The following is a 25433-nucleotide window of genomic DNA, read 5'->3' on the forward strand; positions in this document are numbered from 1 at the left end:
GACAGGACTGGCCTATAACAAAGCACAACCATAAACTCTTGTTTATGCACATGTTAAAATTAAAGACACTAACCAGACCTGAATAATAAAATAACAAAATTTTAGCTACATACTTTCGGTCAAACACAATATGCTACATGAGAACAATGTCCAATGAACGCCCGCATACCATCACCCATTCTCAGGAATTTGAGTTTCTGGTAATACTACATTTCCATGGACATGCCTAGTGTTTGTTAATGTTCCTGTCATTCTTTTGGGTTAATTATATTACAGTTTTTCTCAATTGCTTAAACACATTTATCCACTCCGACATCACATTTTCAAAACAGTTAACACACAAGCTGAAACCGAAGCTCACTGGCCAAAATGACTAATTTTCTTTGCAAAATGCTTGAACACTTGAACTTTACACATACACAACAAAAGCAAAAATTTCCATTCACTACAAGTTGTGATCAAATGAATATATTTATTCAATCAATCATTACACATTGGACAACATACAACACACAGCTATCAATGTGAAATTGTTGAAAATAGTTTTTAAAAAAAGTAACTAAAAAAAAACCACCCAAAGGAAACTTATGGGTGGAAATATGTAAAAATAAGTACATTAAAAAAACAAAACAAAACAAAAAAATTACAAAACAGTCATAACACATTTTAACACATTTATAATTCTAAATGCTCCCTGAGCTACAATCACTGATGCCTGGATTTCACACAGTCTGATAGTATTGTTTAACACGACCGTATCTACAATGGCAGCCTTCCGTTCAACACTACAGATCTTTCCTCTGCTATGAGTGTGTGGTAGTGTGTGGATTCTGTAAAGTAAAAACAAAAATTGACATTATGACAGTCACATAAATGGGATTGATAAGACATCTGCATTACCGTGGACACAGTTTTTTCTGCTAACAGCGCAATGCAGTAAAGCTGAAATACACAGTGGTATGCAGTAACATTGTCACTTACCTGTTCTCATTCTGAAAAAGCAATAGATGCCACAGTGCTCCGACCCAGTATGGGCTGGACCCTTTGTAGAGCCTCTTTAAAGGACAAGCCATGATTGATGACATGGTCAATAATTGTTGCCCAAATTTCATTGGAAACTTGAGCTCTATTTTGTCCTCTTGCTGCAGCTCCTCCACCACACCTCTCTTTCTGTCCACATTTCCATGGCCTCTTACTCTCCTTCCATGCCTTTTACCTCTTTGATCCATGCTTAAAAATAGCAAAACAGAGGTGGCATCTTTTATAGATGGAAGAGGACTGATTGCTGATTGAAGAGTTGTGTAAATGAGTTTCACACAGGTGCATTAGATATACATAATTATGCAAGATCTTTCTATTAGCTGTGAATAGATGTTTTCCTTTTGTTCAATACAGTTAATCCAGTAGAGTTTGGGGTCTTTCAATGAGCTCTGTGGTAAATGTTTTGAAAATGGGTGTGAAAGGTGTAAAACTAATGAAAAATTGATAAGACATTTGCAAGAGAAGACTTATGCTGTGCTGAGAAGGTGATGAAGATCAAGTGGATCCCAGTTTTATTAAGCGTGTTCAAGCAAATGAGAAAATCTGTAACTGTCCACCCCTGTGATCCTATAACATGCTTTGCATATAACTATAAATATGTATGAACATTTACAGAGGTGGAAGCTAAGCATTATAAGGTATTATGTATGGAATATACTTGCATTAATGATGGATTATAAATACAGGACAGCGTGTGCTGTCATTGTTTTACATGTAAGATTCATGCCTTAGGAATCCTCTGAAAATTCCTTAGAACACCTGGCTAGTTTCTTTCTTTTTTTCTGGCCCTGAAATTAGTTCCACTGCCAGAAGGAACAGAGCTTTTCTTTAAACACAAACCACAAAGCATATATAGTTTTCATGGAGGTGGTAAGATGGGGATGGAAAGGCTTGTCAGTGTTTTTATTGCAATTCACCGCTGCAACTTTAATGGCAGATCCAAAAACAATGTTAAACAGTTCTAGGTCAGTTTGAGGTGTTTTACCATTGTTCTGATTTGCTCTTTCAGATGATAGATTTCCTGAATATGGAAAAGTAGAGTTTGTTTTCTCATTTGGGCCAGAGAAAATTCAAGGTAACTATTTTTAAATAAAATATTTATATTGAAATACAGTCAAAAGGCTTTGTGGAAACAGAGCTATATTTTAATCCCTGAGCTAAAAAGCTTCATTTTTCTTAAGGAATGGACCACCTGGAGAATGGGCCCAGTGTTTCTGTTGACTACAATACCCAGGATCCTCTTATTCGCTGGGATTCCTATGAAAACTTTAATCAGCGCTATGAAGACTCAATGGAAGGTGAGTGCTTAAATAATAAACATCTAAAAAATTCAAGCTAACCTCCAGTGTGTTCACTGTGGCAGGTTTTGGGATTATATTTTTTCTTATTATATAATTCTTATATATTCCGTAATTAGATTTCAACCTTAAAAGCTTTGAATCATGTGCCTTGAAATACTTCGACTAATGTAATTTGACATAAGAGCGTATGATATGTTATTTTGTGTCACTTTTAGCTATTTACTTCCCCAGCATTAAACCCTTTCTAATCCATTTCCATGCACTTGCAGGCCAGAGTTTTGGCCCAAGACTTCTTTCCATGATTGTTCTGTTTGCGTGAGCAGCTTTAATAAGTTCTCTTATACACTGTCAGTGTGTGTGTGTGAGACAGAGAGACTGATTCAATCAGATCTAATAGAGTTAGCAGTGCTTTCCTCACATTCCTTAACTAAATTCATCCACAAGTTGTGTTCAGCTACGTGTCTCGTCATGCAGAGATCAAACGTGTTTAAAAAAATAAGGTGAAGGCTTGTTTGCTTCATTTTCTCATTATTTGAGTTAACACTTTTCTTATAAGAACACTTATTTCACATTGTTCTCGTGTATGGGAGTTGATGTCCATATGTGGCTTTGTTAAACAGGTCAATATGCTTTCGTTAGAGGGACATTTTGGATGACAATGCACAGAGAGACAGGGAGGTTTTAAGACATTGTGGCACCACATATTCATTAATCAAAAAGGTTTAAGTGTAGAATATAAATAAAACCAGATTTATAGCACACCGTTTTCAGTGGTTTTGAGCCATTATGACCAAAAACACGTGACAAATTTTGCTAGTGTTTAAACTTTTTATTCAGATTTTGCATTAAATATAGTGTGTTCAATTTAATGTTCTATTCTGCTACAGTGCTTTTCTAAAGATATCATTAGGAGGATGGCATAGGATTACTCAAAACTTGCAGGACTACATGTGGTGGTGTCAATGACGAAACATAAATGAGACATACAAATGGAAAAAAAAATGTAAAAGTAACATACGTTTAAAATAACATTCTGCTTAGGCTAGCCCATTCCTATTGCACATATCTGCTTATGCTAGCCCATTCCTATTGCACATATCAGCCATGGTTTTTTTACGGTCATGTTACAGGTACATAAATAAGACACAACAGGACTGGTTTATGAAAATAATCACAATATCAATTATTATAGCTATTTTATGTTAAATACAGGATTACTAACAGTGTAAATCAAAATTTTGCTGTGTTAGTAATTGAGTTTAAGTCTAGCCATAATATATCACCTCAGGCTTGCTCATGAGGGACAAAATAGTAACTAAACTTTATATATTTTTTTCTGTTTTTATACCTCTGTAAAGCTGCTTTGAGACAATGTAAGTTGTTGAAAACAGCATACAAAAAAATTGAATCGAAAATGAATGGAATATCAAACTGCACTCCAGACTCTGGCTCCTGGTTTGACTCTCTCATCCTACAGCTTTCAAAAATATGAATGTAAAAGTATGCGTTACAAATCTTAAACAGACTCAGTCATGGTTTTTGTGCCTGTTATTTAAATTGGGTGTAAGAGTGAAGATGGTGTGAGGACACCTGACCACAGCATGGCTGGCCACCAGATCCTGGCTCCTTCCCCCAACCCACCTTGTGTCTCTGGGGTCAGCAGGCCACATACAGCACATTCCAGTCTTTGCCACCTCTGTAATTCCAGCTGCCTAGTGATGGTCAGATTCTGACCAAGGCTATCTATTGTCGTCATCTAAAACAGCTAGAGCGCACGCAAAACTCAAGTTCTATTTTGATTTCAAAGAAAATATCACATACATAATGCTATTTTACTCCCATTGTATTCCAATATACAGAAGAAAGTGTGAGGAATGTGAGGAGTTAAACATATCTGCATTTATCACTTCTTCAGTATGTCCAAAATTGTCAAGGCTTTAGTCTTTTCAGACCACACATTCTTTTACTTCAGTTCTCACTCCAAGTCATTTGAGATGTCTAGCCATAAAACATCCCATCCTGCTAAACAGTCCTCGCTTTAAATAGGCCAGCCAGAAATAAGGGGATGCTGATCTTTGGGCTATAGCCTTCCAAATGGTGCTGTAAACCAGTCTGTCTCTGTGGTTGGATGGAATCATTGGTCAAGGGGCCAAGTACTCGAGTTTTTAACTAACCACGCCTCCAGCCGGCCCACGGCAGTGAGCCAGCTGGAGAAGAATACGAGAGAACATTCTACAACACACATGCTGTAGTGATGTAGGACAGACAGAGAGTGAATTCAGAATCCTGCCACACACAAAACACCAAACTGGGACAAACTGTTCCATTGAGCCGTGAGATCCAATGGACAGAATCTGGAGTGAGATAACAGGTTCAAACGTCATTCTATTATGTTTAAGCTCATCACGTCACTTGCTATGCTGTGAGATAGAAACTGAAGAAGGACATTTCTCAGAGTCTGTCAGGAAACAGTCACTTTGTGGGAAATTTCTGTGTGCTATTGGTTTGGCTTTTATTAATGCATAAAATTTAAGATGAGGGGTTCCTTGGTTTGTAGCATAAGATTTTGGACCAATGCTGGAGATTCATTCATACAGTCAGTCAGTCAGTCATTCAGTTAGTCATTTATTTTTACTGCAAAATTTTACTAACTTTTGCTATATTACTAAGAAATGAAACATACAATATGCAGAGATTCAGTAAATCTTAAAGAATGGCTGGAAATCACAATAGGTTCATTTTATTTAGACTAATTTGTTAGAAAATAAAGGCATTTCATAAACTTCTAACTATACATGCATATAGTGTACATTATATAATGTATATAGAGTAAAAAACATCCAGAATCAGGACATAATGTTATCTAATGCAATATCCTGAAAAAGGTGTTCACTTTAAAAATGCTGGAAAATAATTATTAAAGAAAAGTGTATGAAGCTTGCGTATGTGCCGTAAATATTAAGGCTATTGCAGCTTTTTTCAACTAGTGTGCCATAATTGCAGTTGACTGGTCTACAAATGAGTAGGATAACACAGGTCAATGTTTTTATCTCTACTGATATGTTAAATGCAGGTAATATGCTGCTTATCTTCTGTCCAGGATGACCTCAGAGGCTAGGGTTTGACAGCACACACTTCACTGTCAGATAGAGTCTCCATGTGTGGTGTGAAGCTGCACTTTACCAAATGTGACCCAATGACCCACAGCTGAAATGCCTTACACCAGCCTCTTATGCAGTAATCACACAAACTGTTGTGATCATATATTAATATGTGGCCAGATGAATTATTTGCATTAGTCAGATAAAAAAAAAGATAAAAGAAATTAACTATGGCCCGAGGGAGAGAGTAAGGACATGGCTGCAAAAGAGGTTGCTGTTCCTCCCAGAGATGCAACAGAGTGCCCCAGATCTCACGGCCTTGCTCACAGGAGAGACGACTGGGGTCTTGTTTACCGTGGCTTGCTTCATATTTTTCCAGAGTCCATGGTCACGACATTTTCCGAATGGTTGGGTGTGAAAAGTGTGGAGGTGGGGAGATGAGACTGGACAGGCTCTGTCAGGGAGGCAGGGAGAGAGCCACAGACAACTCCTCCAGCCTCTCTAGATAGCAAAGCTCTTTTTGTTGTCTGTCACTAGAGAAGGAATGACGCAGTAGCTTCTGTTCATTATGCACACATTTCCCGAGCTCAGATTTGCTAGTGCTTAGAAATAGACACAAGGCTGGAAGGATAATAAACCAGCGAATGCTGTTTGTCCAGAGGTAGGCCTTAAACTTTTAACTTTTAACACTTTTCCAAATTTTCTATTTAATCTGTGCTGTTTCATGGATATTCTTAAGTTTTGTGTCACATAGAAAGCTGCACTAAAGTTTCAGCGTAATCATAAGATTAAAGGTTTTGGTATTGAAATATGACTTACAGAGTGGCTTTTTGATTTTTGTTGGTGTGGGTTTTCACCTAATACTCCTATATGTGAGGGAGTCTCTGAGAACATTTCACTGTGACCAAATTCTTGTAAACAAAACTGATGGAAACTTGGATTTTGACCAAAACTGGGTTTAAAAACCATTTTATTTTAGAACATTTCAAATACAAATATAGTTGCTTTGAGACTATAAGTGTGTTCGCCTCTATTAGTAGAATTGCAGTTTTCCTATTTGTAGTTTTTATGTAAAATTTATCCTTAAAATCTTAAGTATTTCACCATGTGAAGCATTTCTTAGGGCACCATACATTACAGGTAATCTGAGTTTGGGTATTGTATATATCCTTGTGTGTATTCAGGTTTTAAGCGTACTGTTTGAACTGTGTAATTGTACAATAATTGCCTCATTTCTGCCCTAGCAGCTTTTGCCACAGCAGAAAAGCCACACTGTGGTAAATATTTTTCAAACCATCACGGGCTAGACTGATTTTGTCAAAGTTAGATTGAATGTGGTTAACACGTCCTTAAAAGCTGCTCCTAACAGTTTTTGAGTCTCAGATCAGCTATTTGAGCACCACAGTGTTTGAATTGCATGCTGAAGTGCAGCTGCGCTTCACAGAAAAAACATTATGCTGTGTTTGTATAGTTAGCTGTGCCTGTTAGAGCAGATCCTACATATATAAATATGTCTGTAGCAGGATTGGGTCTAATTTTCCTTTCTTATAGCTGCTAAAAGGAGATCTTTGCTATCAAAAAAAAAAAATATATGGAGAAGCAAAGGCTTTAAAATACACATTAACCCTTTCGATTTGTCTGTATTGCTGAGAACAAACTAGACAGACTCTGAGCTCATGACATTTAACAAGCATTCTGACCAGAGAGACGGGCCTGTCAGCATGGTGCCGAATATTTTATAGTTTCCACCTGTTAACACATGACACCAGAGGTGCACGTTTCTCATTCTCCTTCACGGATGTGACTCTCCGAAAGACGTTTGTTGATGCATGTGATATGTGTGTGGTCTGTCCGACTTTTACGGTTGTTTTGCAGACACGAGAGTGGGAATTGTCACCAATTTGTTCGGTTTGCACACATGTGGAATGTGAACGAAGGACTGGCAGAGAGCAATGAGTGCCTGTATCAGCTGGGCGCATTTGCTTTTCCCGCTCAGCTTGACTTTGAGCTTGGCCTCGCTGAATTACTCTGTCATTTCACCTATTACACACCGATGCAGCTGTCCTCCCCTAACATATACATTTTGCTTTGCTAAGCGTCCAGCAATAGACATGGACCGTGACTTGAGCATTTTAGAGCCGGCACAAACTTGCATGGTCGCTGAAAAGTTAGCAGATTGAACCGCTTAGTCTACACGGATGATAAGGGTTTTATCCTATTTCGTTGAATAGAGTAATCTTCCTTCATCAGCCAAGGATTTACTGATTAAATTGCTCTGAGTCCAGACAGTGCGAGTTGTGTAACAGTGTAGCTGAATCAACTAAAACATGTGCCAGCTTGACTTGTTACTATGTAACAGACCCAGCAGCTTATTGTTCCGTGTTTCTGAGTAGGGACAACCTTGGAAGCCAATGCATTTTGTGGAAATAAAGCCATTTAAAGCCTTATTGACTTGTCCTTCTGACGGAAACAAAGCAAGTCTCATGCTTGGTTGACGTTTAGTTGGTGAACGTACACCAGTTCTCCAGCTGTTGTAATTATAATTCTCTTCAGCCTTAGAGAAGTCTGATGGGAACTGTAAGTGTGGGTGGAGACAACAGAAGGAAAGTATCTCATTCACCCCCTTTGACTTTATAATACACAATTGTCTGGTTTCTTTTATGTTTTCCAGGCCTCTATGCATACCTTGGCATGGGTCATATAGTCTCCCTAAATAGCTTTCGCTGACCTGTAACAGATGGCTATGGTGTTGATATTTATGGGACTGTGTCTCTGGCTCCATCCATTCTCCTCCCATTAGTTTTCATAGACTAGTCCATAGAGACTTTGTTAACCAATCATTGTTCTGATATATTGTGAGGTCAGCGAATGATAGTGTTATCTCTTGTATACTGCATTTCTTAACCATAAACCCAAGAGACATGTTCAAGTTGTACTTTTGATATATTGAATTGAACTGAAATGTATCCTGAGTGCCTTACTCTTTTAGTATCTACTGGTTTTGAGAGGTAGTCGTGGGACAAAATCCAAATGCTAAAAGCAGCACTGATAATTGTAATAGTGAGCAGGTAAATAATTACGTTATTGTCTGTCAGATTTACAGAGTTGCCTCCAGCTTCAATTTTAATTGCAGTTCTTTAATTGCTGTTCTCTCAGGTATTTGAAATGCTGGAACATTTTAGTGAGCCCAGGTTTTATGGAATTTGGGTTCACTAGCAAATGAGGAACTAATCATTTCAAGGCAAGCAAGCCATCTCACTTGTACTGCAAAAACTGGAACATACAGTCCTTTGGCTACTTTTAAATGTGGCTGTATCATCAAGATAAACTTTCAGTTGAAAATAGTTTCCTCTATCTGCATTTACTAACTATACAGTCATTTCATAAGAGATGGTGCCAGTGTTCCAGAGAAGTCTGTTGACCCAGCTGGGATTTAAATCATTAGTTCTTGTGCCTTTTCAGCTCTAAATCTGTGCCCCAAATCCTCCAGTATGCACTAAAAAAATTGGCATCTATATTTTATCTATGCACTATAGTCAGCAGTTACTGACAATTATGCTGAAATGATTGACAGTAAATGAAATGGGAACTTCTTAGAATAATCATAAACAAGATTACACTTGTAGTTACACTGACACTAGTAGGTCCTGCATACACATGGTCAGGAATCATTTCATATATATACACATTTTATGCACAAGAAAACGGTGACAAAACTTTGTGTATGTGCATGTGATAAATAAGGTCTCATGTTTTTAATTTTATATAAATATAATTGAAAATTTATGAAAGGTATAAACTACTAAATGTATATCTTTTATTACAACTTTCACAACAACTGTGTGACTTGTCATAAAATAAGACTTGATCATTCCTCTTTAAGAAATAAATTAGTCATTTAACTATGACAAAAATACACATGTACAGAATGTAAACATTTAGAATTTACACTTCATGACATGAACAGAAATGTAAATTTTCTTTTCATTACTTAGCAAAATTTTATTACTATTTTTATGCATTGATTTTTCTATCATTTTCACCTGCATTAGACAGGAGACAACCACAAGAAAACTGGCATCTTTCATTTGCATTCATGAACATTTTCTGAGAAATCCATTAGAAACCCAAGATTACGGCTAACTCAAGATTGATTCTAGCATTAATGCTAGCTTTGTTTGATTAAAAGTCTGCAAGAATTAAGAGACACGCCATGCTGTTACGTAAAATAACATTTAATTTTGGTAGAATTACAATTACTGACAATGCCATTGAATGTAATATCAATTATAGCCATTTTTTTCTCATTGTGCATGACTTGACTAGATGGAGATGGTTTTGTCAGATGGGAAATATTTTTTCAATATTACACACACTAAGTAGCGAGAAGAATTCTGTAGTTTTTTCACACTGGAAATATTGTTGCACTGTGCAGCCCAGCTTCAGCCACTTTCACAATATTAATTCAACCGGATTTAGAGAAAAACTTCATGACATTCACTGATGTGATGTTTCACTCTGATGTGTGTGTGTGTGTGTGTGTGTGTGTGATTACCATGTTTGGTCTCTAAAGTACCACAGCTGGTCAAAATGCCAACAAAGAGTGGCTTCCTGCATACCCTGTCTTTTTCTGTGCTTAGAGTAGAGCTTGATTACTTTCCCTGACATGCTACGTCATTGCTAATAAAATGTTTGGCTTTAAACCTGACTCACATAGAGCAGTCTCACATGCAAAGAGTTTGGTTTTGGCTTGATTTACTATAATATTTGACCAAATGCAGCATTAACATTTAGTCTAGGGCAGGTTTAAATCACATAAGTATTGAGAGACTGCTGATGGCTTCAAAATTCTCCAGTCAGAACAATACGCTGCATGATATTATTAAAGTTATGATTATTTCATGTAAATATGTCCTCATGACAGTGCACACTCTAAAGTGTTATTCAGAATGTGGTGTGGTATTTGACCTTTGAGAAGGTGGGAAGGCAAGAGGGTGGATTTAGTCATCTCTTCTTTTTTTTCAATCCTGTTGTATGAATACAAAGAGTTTCTTAGTGGTGATGATACAGCCACATTCAGCACTTCCCACTAGATGAATATCTGACCTCACCGTGTCTCAGTAGACCATTTTTCTCATCCTGCTGTCCTCGAACACTTTCATGTCTTGCTGTAAAAGTGGACGGTCCAAAACATCTTTAATGCATATTTAATGTGTTGAACCTAAGAGCTGCTATTATGGCAGCTGGAGCTGAGATAAGAGCCAGCACACTTCTAGGTTGCAGTTTTTCTTCTTCTTCTTCTTCTTTCTTAAATGCTTAATGTGCAGTTGCAGAGTTTGGAGTCATGTCAGGACTTTCAGGCAGCTCTTCATTTCTTTTCAGCATACAATAAAATCGAATGTGTTGATTGGATTGTGAAGACGATCAAACAGACCTGTGGATAAATTTTGCATTCCACTATATTTAAGCGTTTCTTTGTCTGCGTTTCTCAGGTTTATTGTTATTGCACTTGTTGTTACATGACACCACAAGTTTCTTCTGGTCCCTTTACAGGTTGTAGTTGTAGTACACTAGCAGAAGTCTTCTTAATACTGTAAAACTGACATTATAATAATTACTATTCTATGAAAGAGATTGAGATTTTTTTTCACTCCTTCACCAATGCGTCAAGTTCCTGGCAAATGTGAAACTTTTTGTTATAGCCCTAATTGTGCTTAATGGTGTTTTAACTGCTCATGTATTTTTTATATCCATTACCTGATTTGTGCAAGTCAACAACCATTTGTCTGATTTGTGCTGAAAGGAATTTTTGTTTTCTTCCCATGGTAATGGGTGGCAAATTTACACATTACACACAAACAGGAAGGTAGCAAGAAAGTTCCAGGGGACTGAGAGCAAATTAAAAATAATATACATTTGTGGGTAGTACAGTGGTAGAGTAGCATTGCCACCTCACAGCTAGAGTTTTATGTTTGTGTGATTGTGTATGTGCATGGTGTCCCATCCAGAGTGTATTTTCACCAGATTGTTCATGGAATCCACCTCAAACCTAAATGGGATAGCAGTTACTGAGGATGATGGGTTGCCAGTTCTTGTGGCACATGAATATCTAGGAAAAAATGCTATTATTAACAGGTAGTTGTATTGAATCCCATTCCTGTAATTGTTGTAATTGAAATGTTAATTATCATATGTTTATTTTATATAATCACAGTGCTTATTTTAGCAAGGTTCTAATAATTAGCAGTGTTCTAATAATAACTAGTGGACTATTCCTCATATAGCATGTCTGCAACTATCAAAGCATTGTATGTGTCATAACTCAGGATTGTGTCTGTCCTCCTGGCAGCGCAAAGTGGTAGGACCCCCTCAAACTTCCTGCCTCTTTGCACTGAGATGTAAATTAACTCATCTCAGGAGACCTGTTGGCATTCCTGTTGCCTTACTTAACCCATAATAATTAGCTCGTATAACAGAGGGCAGTGTGCTTTTTTCAGTCGCTGCAGGAAACATTTTCGCTTGGGCACTGCTGTGAGGCTTGTATATATATGTATGTATGTGAGTGCATTAAAATATCATGCTGACATGATATATTAGAAGTTGTGTTAGATTTAGTTGTGTTTAGATTCCTTCACTCTCATTTTAAGTCCCTATTTCCATTATACAGTTGTTAAAACATAGCAACATTGACATTGACATTGAACATCGACATTTTCCATGCTTGGTTTCGGACATGTACAGAATCGAAGGCACTGTCCTGATGGAGTTTGGATAAGAGCCAGCATCAGAACCTTGAGAACTGCCTAAGCTTTAGTGTTTGAGATCAAGGGTGCATTAATGGTTCAGCCATTGACTAACCATCAGTGGACATCAATGAATTAATGTTAAAGCAGATACTGTTCTGCCTGCTGGCTGTTAAGAGGTCTGAATAAGGATAAAAACAGCAGAAATCTCTCTTACACACAGAGTGATGTAGGTACACACACAGGGCTCCTTTACTGCACTTGTAAATCATTGTTATAGCTGAATCTAGGTTTCATATAGCATTCAACCGCATTTCCTCTTTACTCTTTTCTTTGTACTCTTAAACCAACAGCAAGCTGAATACAGTGGAACTCCCCTGGAAATCATTACATGCAGACAAGGAATTCATTCTTAAAGCATTCATCTTACAGCATTCATCATACTTTTATCCTTATAAGCTCGTGTTGTGAATTGAGGCTTAATCTATGCAGAGTTTCTCAATGCCCAAGACTGCAGAATAATATTGCAGCCCAGTTGACTAAATCCACAATCATCCATCAAAACTTCAATTAAATGAATCAGCTTAGCTTTGTGCAGGGATACAATAGGAAAGTGTTATGTCTAAGGAAATCTAAGGATAGCAGTCAAAGAAAAAACACAGCTCAAAGTATCAGGCTGTGTAGCTCTGTTCAGCCAACTGTTTGCATAGTGGAACTCTGACGCATGAGGAAAACTGTGGTCTTTGAATGCAGTGTAATGTGTTGGCTTGGTATGTATCTTTCATCAAAATCAGATGACACCGATGCAGAGGAAGTGGATTTGATTTGAACAGTTTCTGTTTTCAATCAGTTTATGATGTTTTCTGTTTCTCCCTTTCCCTCCTCGCTGCAAGTGGCATTTAAAAAAAAAGAACACTTTGTTCACTTTTTTAACATGGCTGAATGGGAGGAACTTTTCCATGGTGTTCAGGCCAGACTGTCCTATAAACAGCCAACTGGCTCAGAACCGAAGTCCATGCAGGAGCGGTTAATTCTGCCGCAAGATCAGGTCTGCTGTGTATGATGTATTGAAGAGGGGTCATGTCATTCCCAATACAGTATGATCCAAACAGTATGGATACACTCATCTACACATAAACTCACATTATTCTTGCTGTGTTTCCCATAACATGTCCTTTTTCTGGGTTTTCTTTTTTCCCTGTTCCATGTGTGGTAAACACACTGAGGGTCTGAATGGGTGTGGGTGTGTGTGTGTGTATTTGGGGAAGATATGCATTTAGTTACACATGTAATTTAATTTTGTCTACTACTGATTACATGTCTAAGTCTGGTATAGGGTATCACTTATGAAACAAGAGTGTTTGAGCAAATGAATGTCAGAAATCATGGTATGATTTCATGGCATTAGACTTCAGTTGCTCATCTGGTAGAGGATAAAATCACACCCATCACAGTCAGGTTAAAGAAAACAGAGAGCGAGCATGAGAGTGAGAGAGAGTGAGAGACAGGCAGTCCATTATAGAGCTTCTCTACTGGAGTGTGTCAGAATCAGTTCGGTGGCCTTAGTGGGAGGAGTGTGAGGGGTGAGCCAAAGCAACTCCCCTTCCACAGCTCACTAATGTTCAGTTAGTGAAACATTATAGAAGAAGAACACTGCAGCTCATAAAGTGATTAAGAAATTATACCGAACCTGCAGACTGGGACACCTCAACAGGTATTTCTGTATTTCTCTAGTATTATGAACACTTATTTCCTCTTATAACATGTGTTAACATCCTGCTATTTATACAGGTGACGATTGGGAAGGGAGGATGTTGATGTTGAATGTAGGAATGATGGCAGATCACAGGTGCATGTAAATAGGTGCATGGTGATAAAATGCATGCTGAAATAGAAGGCAGTTCCTTTTTCAAGAGAGAGGTGTGTCACCTTCCATCTCTAAATGCTTAGTGTCATATAAAGATTGTGACTACATCAGGTCTTCACATGACACTAAGTCATTAGGATGTATTTAGGAATAAATAAAATATGAGAACTTGCTTTTGGCACCATAGCAAATGTCACAGTTTTAACTCTTACTTAGTAAACCGTTATGCATGATGAACGTGAGTGTGTTGTTCACTCAGCTTTCCAATGGGTGTGTTGTCCCTGTGCTGAGAACTTCTCAGCGTGCTGGAAAGACTCACAAATGGGTTTTGGAGTTTTTCTAGTTAAGGGGAAAGTATGGGTGATTAGGGAAAAGGCTCACTTTTTCCAGGCCTGGCTATTAAAGGGAAGTTCTGGCATTAAGCCTGGGCTGATTAAGACTAGGCTAACTGGTACTTTCAGCCAATAAGTTTGGAAAGGCCCTTGAGTGGTACATTGGTATAACATTGTGCATGTGAAGGTGTGTCCTACTAGTGCAGAAGAACAGGTTTTGAAAACGACATGAAAGAAAAAGCCATAATGATGTTTTCTGCAACAACTATTGAGAGTATGTTTCAATAACTGTAAGATACACTAATAAATAAGCACAACTAACTGTATTTTCGTTAAAGCTCAGGTTCCTGACTCTGGTTCTGAAGAACCCCCTGTCTTGCATATGTCAGACTTGTATATATAATTGTAGATGGTTGGATGCATTCCTCATTTTATTCATCGCTTTAACCATTTATCCAATGGTTAAATAACAGTCCTATTCAACTACAATAGCTTTTTGTAATTGATTCTATGTCATGGAATGGAACAAAAAGTGTCAGGTAACTCAAGCATTAGAGTTATAATCCAGCATGTGTAAGGTTGCTGACACATATAGTGCCTTGAAAAAGAAAAGCAATTTCTTATTACCCCTATAATGACTATATGAAGCAAAAAGAAAAAGTGCTGATTCTGCAGAGTAAGCAGTGGCTCATCAGTTTTAGAAGGTCAGTGTCCAACATCACTTGTTACGGTGAAGCTTGTCCTCAAGAAAACAAAATGTTCATTGTCAGAGCTGCAGATAAATGGACTTTCCAGCTGCCCAAGCCAGTGGGTGTGCATGTGCAAGTGAGATGATGTAGGCAATGATGCTTTAATTCCAAGAAGGCAGGAAATGCTTCCAACTTTTAATTTGAGACTATTTTTCCACAGGGGAGTCAGAGCTTTGGATAAGGACAGTTGTGTGTCTCCAGGGAAGATGTTGTTGAATCATATTCCAGGGGTGTGTCTATGTCCTCATGTGTGTGGGTGTTTTTTTATGGAGGGAGAGGTTCATACAAGCATGAAGTAGGACCATGGTACAATCGATCAAACCAATGAAAATGAATGCTGGTGCCGCAGATTTAGTAGTCTGGATAGTAAACAGTGATCAGTGATTCACCCTGTGTTGAGCCTTGTTAAGAATTTTCTGTCTTATACTGGATGACTTAATAATCCTGGATCAGTACACAATAAGTTTTGCATGCAGGTGTTCCTTGTATAAACATACAAAATGTTCATATGTTTACAGTTGCTCAATAAAAATAGTCCCAAGTAGACATTTGTGGCACTTGAGGAGTCTATTCATGTATAAATACTCAAAGTGATGTTTTTTTTCTTTACAGACGTCATTCACATGCAAGGTCCTCTGGACGGTAGCCTCTACGCAAAAGTCCGCAAAAAAGAGTCTGTTGATGCTACAGCTAACGGCCTTCCAACAGCAGTCGAGCCCACTGTTGAACACACCTCTGCCCCAGTGGACCACGCTCTGTCCGTTAGCAGTGACTCTGGGAACTCAACTGCCTCGATTAAGACTGATCGCACTGATGAAACTGCCCAGCAGGCAGTGCCGGTAATCCAGCAGCCCAGTCAGCCCCTCAGTCCTGAGGAAAAGCAAGAGCTGGAACAACTGCTCAGTGGCCTAGAGGCTCCTATGCACAGGCCAGGTTACCAAAATAGTCATGGGGGAGGAGGTGGAGGAGGAGGAGGTGGTATCCTCCACCTGGTTCCGGCTCAGGTCCATGTAAATGGACATAACAGCATAGATAGGGAGACAGACATCCTGGATGATGACCTGCCCAACAGCCAAGAAGGCAACAGTGTGGACAGCCTGGGGACTCTGTCCTCTCTTGAGGGTCGAGCCACCCCGGCTGACCTGTACTACCAACCTGAGACAGTTATCAATGGGCAGGGCATGTCCTACTTGGAGGGAAGCAGGCATGGAAAAGAGACAGAACCAGTGTCACTACTTTATGGCTCTTCCTCCTCCACTCAGGAGAGTCTGGGCAACACAGAGCTACCATCCAGCAGTTTTGCCAGCCACAATGGAGGCATCTGTCGCTCACAGTCCTTTGGAGCGACGCCCAACCCCGACCAGAAGCTTATGCCCAAAGCTCCAACACGTACCACCAGCAGCAGAGATGCTGTGCAGCGGGGGCTTAACGTCTGGCAGCAGTTTGGTGTTCCAGAGGAACCAGTTGTAGATGGGGTGCATTTCAGTCCTTCAATTCAGAGCCAGAGCCTGCCTGAGTTCCCTAAGGCTCCTTCTCAAAACGAGATTGAACAATCTATTGAGGCACTCAACCTGCTCATGCAGGATTTGGATCCAACTCATATGCAAGTTCCCAAGTCCTACAGCGCCCCTTCTGGTGAAGGCACTGTTATCACAACCCAGCCATCCTTCTCGCAGACACAGGCTCGACCATCATATCAGGCTGATAATGCCATACATTCAATGATTGAATACTCGCAGCCCCAGCAACATACCTCACCTGTCCAAATGGCTCCAGTGCAGTCTCAACTTACAGAACCTTCAGTTCAAAGTCCACAGAGGTTAGCAGTGTCAAGCCATCCCTCAGTTCCAGAGCCCACTGGTATGATCCACTCTTCTGGACCCTCTCATACAGTTAGCAGTCTGGAGCTGAAGCCCCTTAACGCTTATCCCCCCAGCACAACCTCGCAATTTTCTGATCCTCCAGATGCTAGCTCACACAGTGCCCCCTTCAGGAGCTACTCCACCTCCTCCCCGCTGGCCTGTGAGGCTGAACATGAGAACACACACCACAACCTGGAAGGGCTGGTGGCTCAACGTGTGGCAGGTAAGCTAAAAGTTTCTCTAAAATTAATTTATACATTTAATTTGTAAGTATGTAAGTAAGTATGTTATAAACACACTAGAAACTTACACTCAAATACCCAAGCAGAAGTTTCCATCTTTACTATATAATGAATGCAGATTGGTAAAAAAGCATAAACATTTTTTCTGTTTTTTCTAGTTTTTTAGGGAACATTCACAAATTAAATAACACTACTTTGAAAGGCACACCCAGCCATGTCTTTCTTCAGCATTTCTTACGCTGGCGTTGATGAACTCTGTGTGATCACAAAGAAAGCTTTGTGTGAAGTGTTGCTGGCTTGAGCTCTCATCTCAGGCCTTGTTTCTACACTGTGGATACACATACATGCTTTGCCAGAACATTGCATTTGTACAAATGCAGCTGTAGTGCAAAAAAAACTCTGTAGCCTTTCACAGGTGTTTTGGACAAAACATACCTTACAGATCAGCTTTTGGTAAATGCTCACTTTGCAATGCTTTTGGAGAACATCCTGAGCCAATAAAGTTATTATATATAAAGTCTCAGAGAACTGGAGACTAAAGGTAACTAAATGATGGCTATACACTAAGACAAAGTTTTCCCCAGCTCCATATTAGTAACAAATCTAGCTTCATCTAAGTACAAAATTGCCCTCTAGTGGTGTGCCAGTTAAAATATGGCAGATTCCATACAGTGTATTTATTATGTACTCTAGCACCATGAGGTGATTAGGGCCTGTGTTTGAAAAGCAGGCCCTAATAAAATGACTAAATTGAGGAATATCATATAAAAAATCAGTGGGATCAGTGCTATTATTTTATTGCAATTATTGTACAAGTACTCCACGTGACTTAGATAAACCCTCCACCTCTCCTCCACATTCCTCCGTTACAGCTTGGTAGTACCTTTAGGAAATAATTATTTAAACATGTTTCATAATGTTTGGTTTATTTATTTTTTTGGCCTCTTAAAAATACATTTGTTTTCTTACCATTTTAATTTTTTTTTCTTTCTGTCCTTCATCTTTTGGATTGATCCTATTTGTGGATACCTCATCGTCTTCTTCACCTCCTAACCATCCTCCCCTCCACCTTCCTCTGTTACCTCCTGTTGCCCTTCATCATGCCCGTGCTCCTCCTCTGTAGAGTACACGGCTCGTATCCATGACCTCAAAGACAGAACAGCCACTTCTGAACCTGACAACCGCCGCCGCTCTCTCTCCTTGTCTGGTTGGTCTCTCTCTCTCTCTCTCTCTAACTCTCTCTGTCTCTCTCTCTCTCTCTCTCTCTCTCTATCTACTGTCTCTATTTCAGTCTCTTTATCTTTCATTTATGTCTGTCTTTATTTTTTTTCTCTGTTCTTTCCTGTATGTCTAGCGTTATCTTTCTTATTCTTTCCTTCCTTTGTTTCTCTTCTCTATATTTATCACTCACTTTCTTCCTCTCTTAATATTTCACTTTCAGCCTATATCTGTTCATGTCTTTGTATCGCTGTTTTCTCTGCAAGCACATTTATCCATAGCACCCTTATCTGTGTCTGCTCTGTTTTGGATTTGTGTCTTCTATCTCACTTCAGCATTTCTTCCTGTATTTTCTCCTGTTTCCACTCTGTTTATCATCTTTTTATATTATCATTATTTTTTCCTCACATTTTTTCCCCTTTCCACAAAATAACTCTTAACTCTAAGGTGTTATAACATACACCAGGATTTTCAATCTCTTTTATACTCTCAGTAGATTCACTCATTTTGACTCAGTTAGCCAGTGACCCCAACAAACTGCATTCACAAAAGTTTGCATGAAGGTTTTACAAGAGTGAGACAGTATGAAGACAATGGCCACTCTGTCTGCATCCACCGAGTGCATGTCACAAGATACAGTTTGTCAAGCTCAGAGAACAAATCAGAAGTATCAAGACACAGGATTCTTTCAAGGCCTCTCCTCCACGTCTGCTTTAGCATTTAGGAAAAGAACAAAACATAATAAAGCCTTCTAAGTTGCAGAACTATTGTGCGGCTGTTATCAGCCATTGGGGAATAAAAGTCTAGGGCACAGACTGTTTGGTCCTCACAAAGGCAGCACACAGTAGCCAGAGTCCAGCTTCCGTTCCCAGTCTGGGACTCCTTCCGACTCACATTTAATCCAATATAGACTCCACAATGTCCGAAAAGAGGCTATGACCCTCTCAGACCTTGCCTCAGATAACACGGCCCTGTGACAAGCTCTTTTATGCTTCTAGAAATGAATGAAATAGAAAACAAAATCTCACTTTCCCTCTCTAGCATCACCTGCATTGATCAGTTGAAGAAGAGCAGGACAAAGGCTCTTGGGTTCTCCATTGAATCAGCTTGAAATCATTAGGCATAGGCAGTTGCTAAGGAAACAGTTGCAGTGTTTGACATGCACAGCTGTGCTTATTTTGTCTGCATCGTGTGTCCATAAAACGGCCCAAAGTGAGATGATGCTGGAGAATGTGACTGTGCACCTTTCCAGCTCGTGGGAGCTGGGCTAGATCCAGGTCTTTTCTGAACATTGCTTGAGCAACATGAGTAGATACAAAACTTTTATATCCTGCAGATATACAGTTCTGCATGTTATTCAGCTGGGATATTACATGACACTAAGAGGTGGTCTTAGGTTCCCTTTTTTTTCCTAATCTACCCATATACCATTTATGCCATGAGTTCTCCACTCCAAAACATATTTAACTTAGCCCTTCTTAGCTTGGTGAGTTCAACTAAAATCCATTGCTGTCCATGCGATGACTTGGACATCCTGACACCCCATGATATTCACTCATCACTGAGAAAAATGGTAAATATTTTGCTCAGAGTGTTGCCTGGTTTCCAAACCTTGCATTTTCAGACAAGGGTGTGTTTGCGCACACCCCAGTGTGTAGTCAGATAAGACCAGGAACACAAGTTGTTTTGAAGCCAGATGGGGTAGACTACAGTCCAATTCTTTGGAAATCTGAGTGAAGGACCTGATCTGAAATACAAAAACAGAATATTGTGTTGCTAGATTACACACTACGGTTTACATGCTTACTTTTTCCACTAGTTATTGAGATAAATAAGCCATTCTTTTTTAGTAGATGGGAAAAGGAAGTGGGAATATAATTTGTGCAAAATATATATAGGTGAGGAGAGAATCTTCCTGTATCCCATGCTCTTGGTGTTTCAGGACATGAAGGATGATGCCTTTTTTACATGGACTACAACTCAAACACAAAGCCTATATGTTATTTCAGAGGTGGCTTTTGGCCTCTAATGCGACTTTATGAAAAGGACTATTACTATTGTGCGATTACCAAGATATCATAAATATAAATCCAATGATTAATAAATTGCATTGATTAAGTGTCTGTGTGGTTATCAAATGGTTTGCTAGGGGTATCTCAAGAGGCATCGAAGGATGAAGGCTCAGTAGAAGGACGACACCGGACTATCAGTGAGGGACAGTCCCGCGACGAAAGCCCTACCCGAGTCCGCTCCCCCATTCGCTGCATTTCACCAGAACTGGCCAATACCATTGCTCAAAACCCAGGGGGCCGACCTAAGGAGGTAGACTCAATGGCCAGTTAAAGCAGTGATGTCCTTGATTTTAAGATCATTTTCTGATGTGCAAAATTATCCCTGATATATCATGCATATTATGATGTGTATGGGTGATTATTTGCATTAATGTGTGTGTTCACCTGTCATATGCTTCTCTAGGGACAAATGCACAGTTACAGGGAGGCATTTGAAGAGATGGATGGGGGCCAAGTGAGCCCTCCAGCATCTGTGGGCGGTGAGGTCCTCCCCCAAACCCCTGCATTCCCTGTCTCGCCACAAACCCCTTACTTCAACCTGTGTAAGTTTCCCAGCTGAAGGAGAAGGGTGCCGTAGAGATCAAGCGATATCTCTTCTTAGCTAGTTCGATTAGCTAGATGATATTTATTATTAAGGTCTTGACGTTATGCATATTTATCTCAAATAACTTTGACGGTGACATCTAACGAGTGTTTTATGTGTGATTAGGTTATGTATTAAGTAGATTTTCTTTATATAAATTGCAAGTGTTAATTGCAAGTGTTACAGCAAGCTTATCTTATCTACTTTTATTCTTTCTCTACTAGATTCATTAAGGGTAGACCAGTATTAACACACTTTCTACAAGCCAACCCTAGATCACCCTATGCTGAGCAGCTAATTGAAATCCTGTCTCCGGGTTGTTAACTACTTATTAACAGCTGACACACAACAGTTGTGAGAATTTGTGCTCAATTTCAATTATTTCTTTTGCCTGGTCAATTATTAGCAAAGAGTAGATATTGTGTTGGATCATAAATACCTAAAAGCTAAGAAAAAAAATAGCTCTCTCCTGTTTCCCAACAACTCCACATGTTTCATAAACTGTTGTCATCAGCTATTTTCTGGTGCATGTGTGAGCCATGAAGGTCGTCAAGCTCTCATTTTTATAGGCTGATCCCATTACGAGCAGCCAGGATAGCTCACTTTTAATCACATATTACTTCATTGTACCCTTGCATCCCCTCCACCTCAGCTTCCTCATAAAAGGCCCTTTGCAAGGTCTCCTTGAGCAGACCTGAGCATCTTATATGCACTCTCGACCTGCTCTGTTTTCTTTGGCTCATTGCTGCATTTCTTCTTACCAGACATGCTGTCTGAAATCGATTCAATCCCCGCTGCTCTGGTTGAAATTTGATCCACAAAGCTGCCTTACTCTCAACAGAATGAGGACATACTCTAGAGTACTGCTGTCTCTGTGTGGCAAAATGAAACTTGACAGCACACGCACTGCTTTATTGGTATATGTCTATGGGAATTATGACTATTCAACCTTATACTGGATTTACCAAAGATATATAGTGTATATTTTGCTTTTCAACACTTCATGCAGATTAATGTCAAAAGCATTCTCGGCAGCAAACAAATACTTCATGTGGGCTTTTAAAGCAGGCATGTTTGCATTTGTGGGGAGCAGGAGACAGCACTGATTGTCTTTTCTGGTTCAGTGGTTAAGCTCACATGCTTTGAAAGTCATTTAAAAGCAGCAGCATCACTGCGGCCCCCTTCTCCTGCAGTAAACCAGAGGACCTTTGAGTCTTCCACTACCCCACTGCTTTCCTCCCTTCCCCTTTCCCTCTCATGTTGAGCGATTTGGGCTTTCATACAAAGAATTGTATGGGATTCTTTGGTAAGTGGAGGATGTGCACAAACTGTCTCAGACACCACAGTGTCTCGGTGTTAAATCTTCCCCAGACTTCATGGCCAATGTCCAAACTTAACAGCACACTGCTTCAACAGGCATGCATGTAGATACCGGCCCTGATTTTCCATCACCCATGCAATCTGGTCCATAGTGTTGTATTGTCTGCATGAATGTTTTGTTTTTAATTATTATTAATAATTTTGTCTTCACAGTCTTGTTTTGTTGGTCTTCATTGCTAGTACTTATGAGACACACCTTTTTTTGTTTTTGGATAGTCCAGTGTAGACACTCAACAAGCCAGCTCTAGGCTACCAGTGAAGAAAGCTGATTCTGACTAAAATGTCATAAAAATGTATCAATAGAGTTCAGTGATGGGACTAAGATACAATGCTTGATTGAATGGAGGTATTAGTTCATAGCTATAAATAAGACACATCACTTTGAGGTAGTCGCACTTTGTTTCACACTATAACATGACTACTGCTGTGGACTCTAAACATGTGAGGGATCCATTTTGAACAAGAAGTGAGTAATAAAAATGCTTCATTGGCCATAAATGTTTCATTCTATAGCTATTGTTTTAACACAGTAACTGGTTCTACTATAGTAGGTTTTTTTAGTGATTCATAAGATGCATTGAAATGCAAGGTTCTATATCCAGATTACATAACTGTAGAGTGTGTATAGATTATTTACTAAATGTCAACATCTATAATGTTTATGCATTGTTTAGAGTTAGATAAGCTGCTACTGGTGGTTTATTGACAGTAGAGTGTCTACAGTGGATTACACAAATAAAGTGATGCCATTACTTGTTCTGTGTGCAAATGTGAGAAGCTACAGCTCAGGTTCAGTTCATTGACATATGAGTATTGTGTGGTTGTCTGCATGATGTGCTTGTTCTGTCAGAACATCTTGATAGAGAGTGTTTCATTTACAGCATTCACATTTTGAATGAAACACTTGCATGGCCTAGGCAGTTAGCATGAGGCACGTGCACTGTCACCAGATTTTCTGTGTAAACACTGTACCTTCTCATCTGCAATTGTGTCATCTTTACAGCTCTGGATCTGTATATTTTAGACTTTTAAAAGATATAATTTATTTGCTTTGGTGTTTCTATAGCAATAAAATTTCAATCGAATTAGGAATCAGACATCAGAAAACAGCCAGTGAGCTGCTTATGTTCCACTGCTCATGCTGTGGTTGTACATACAGATCTGGGCTGTAGATGACTTGCCAATCCTGAGCTGTCCGCTAACCTATTTGCCTTCTTTTTCTCTCAGGCCGTTCTCCTCCAGGTTTGGCAAAAACACCTCTGTCCTTCCTGGGTTTGAAACCACACAACCCAGCTGAGATCCTTCTTAACCAGACAGGCTCAGGTGAGCACATACACATGAAACAGGAAGTCAGTTTGAATTTCACCAGCCCCTAAGGTCTTCATAGCTTGCTAATAAAAAGAAATCCATCTCCTCTGTGGTATATTAAAGTGAACTCCCGTTTCTCTTTTACAAGCATCTTGACCATACTTTCTCAAACACTGAGCTCATATGTACTTTTAAATGAACAAGTCTTCATATTGCATATGTGGTTGCACTGGATTAATTATAACCTGTATGTGTCTGCATGAAAGAAGAGTTGAGAGCTTTATTGCTATGAAAATGTGTAAAAATAGTGTTCAAAGGCATGGTGCTTTTTTGACCTCAGTATTAAAACAGCCAATATCAACCCCGTTAGATTATAAGGAGACCTGGAAAAGTACAAAAATGAATAAAATCCTTTTTAGAGTGCAGGTTTCCCTTTGATTTCAGTTTGAGAGGCCAGTGAGGGTAGGTATATGGGGCTTAAATCAGACTGAGTGATAATAGAAGTGTGTTGCGAGAGCTGTTTAACTTGGCTGGCTGGCTTAAAAAACTCTGTCTCCTTCTAACTGAATCCAAATGTCTCACGCAATGCAAGTTTTAGCTCTGTTCCCATGCAGGTTAGGGCTATTGCTTCCGTTAGAGTAACACTTTTAAACCCTTCTTTCCTTTTTGTTTCTTTTTCTGTCTGTAGTAAATGTTAAAATAGTAATTGCCTCAAATATTTACTATGCTTCTGTAGTTAAATATTTTTTTCTCTTTATTCTCTTCATCTTTTGATCTTTATTTACTATCTATTTTCATCCAAACTTTCTCTCTGTATTTTTGTCTAATTTTCACCCCGGCTGTCATCTGTGTTGCATGGTACAGAGAGTGAGGAAGAGGAAGGTAAGAGCTTAGCACTAATAAAGACTCACCTATTTATTCCCATGATCATATTCTTTGATTTCTTTTTCTTATTAACTTGAAAACATTTGTCGTAGTTAAACCTATTCCTCATCTAGCAAATATTTATTTAGCTTAATGTCTTCAGCGATGGTGCTGGAACTAATAAGAATCCCCAGTGCTCTAAGATGCTGTGTTACCAGCTGATTTTTTTTTGGCAATATCAGCATTAGCGGTTGGGAATCAAAATATGTAGCAAATCATAAAAAAACATGAATATTTAATTGATTGAATGATTTTTATGTTGGTGTACAAATCATTCTTTGCTCATGTTGGATCAGCAGTAAGATGTTAAAGTTTGTAATGTTCTTAATTGCCCAGTAGCTGACAATATCTGATCTGTGTGTGCTTTCAGAGCCCCGGAGCTATGTGGCGTCTGTTGCTCGTTCAGCATCAGTGACTGGGGGCCAGCCATCCAGTCCTGTGTCTCCAACGTTTGAGAGTGGCAGTTTGGCCAGAGGAGCCTCTCATCCCTTTAACCCCCCACTGTCATCCAGCAGCCCTGTGCAAAGACCAGAGGGGTGAGAGGACTTTGCTATAATATTTGAGGTTTTGAAGTAAGCCAAAGTCAACTGACAGTGGTGCCATCTTGAAAATGTTCCTATTTGTAGAAAAACAGGCATCAAAATAGACTTATGCAATAGCGCAAATTTAAGGCAGTGATTCTAACCATACGTTTCTAATACAGTGTTTAT

At 39.1% G+C, this 25433-nt stretch overlaps 1 protein-coding gene across 13 annotated transcripts in view; it reads left to right on the plus strand.

The window, feature by feature from the left end:
- The window catches only part of tns1b (tensin 1b), a 233015-nt gene that overhangs the window by 191795 nt on the left and 15787 nt on the right, over window positions 1-25433 (plus strand). For 8 of the 13 annotated variants that reach the window (XM_058391893.1, XM_058391897.1, XM_058391899.1 and 5 more), the window contains 9 exons: window positions 2051-2116; window positions 2223-2339; window positions 15747-17219; window positions 18362-18445; window positions 20606-20778; window positions 20932-21070; window positions 23719-23814; window positions 24664-24681; window positions 25094-25259. In XM_058391893.1, the coding sequence (XP_058247876.1) occupies window positions 2051-2116; window positions 2223-2339; window positions 15747-17219; window positions 18362-18445; window positions 20606-20778; window positions 20932-21070; window positions 23719-23814; window positions 24664-24681; window positions 25094-25259 (2332 nt within the window). The remainder of the gene's footprint in view (window positions 1-2050; window positions 2117-2222; window positions 2340-15746; window positions 17220-18361; window positions 18446-20605; window positions 20779-20931; window positions 21071-23718; window positions 23815-24663; window positions 24682-25093; window positions 25260-25433) is intronic. The other 5 variants (XM_058391900.1, XM_058391906.1, XM_058391898.1 and 2 more) reach the window with 4 other exon arrangements.

Source organism: Hemibagrus wyckioides, linkage group LG06, assembly GCF_019097595.1.
Source record: "Hemibagrus wyckioides isolate EC202008001 linkage group LG06, SWU_Hwy_1.0, whole genome shotgun sequence".
Classification (NCBI taxonomy): domain Eukaryota; kingdom Metazoa; phylum Chordata; class Actinopteri; order Siluriformes; family Bagridae; genus Hemibagrus; species Hemibagrus wyckioides.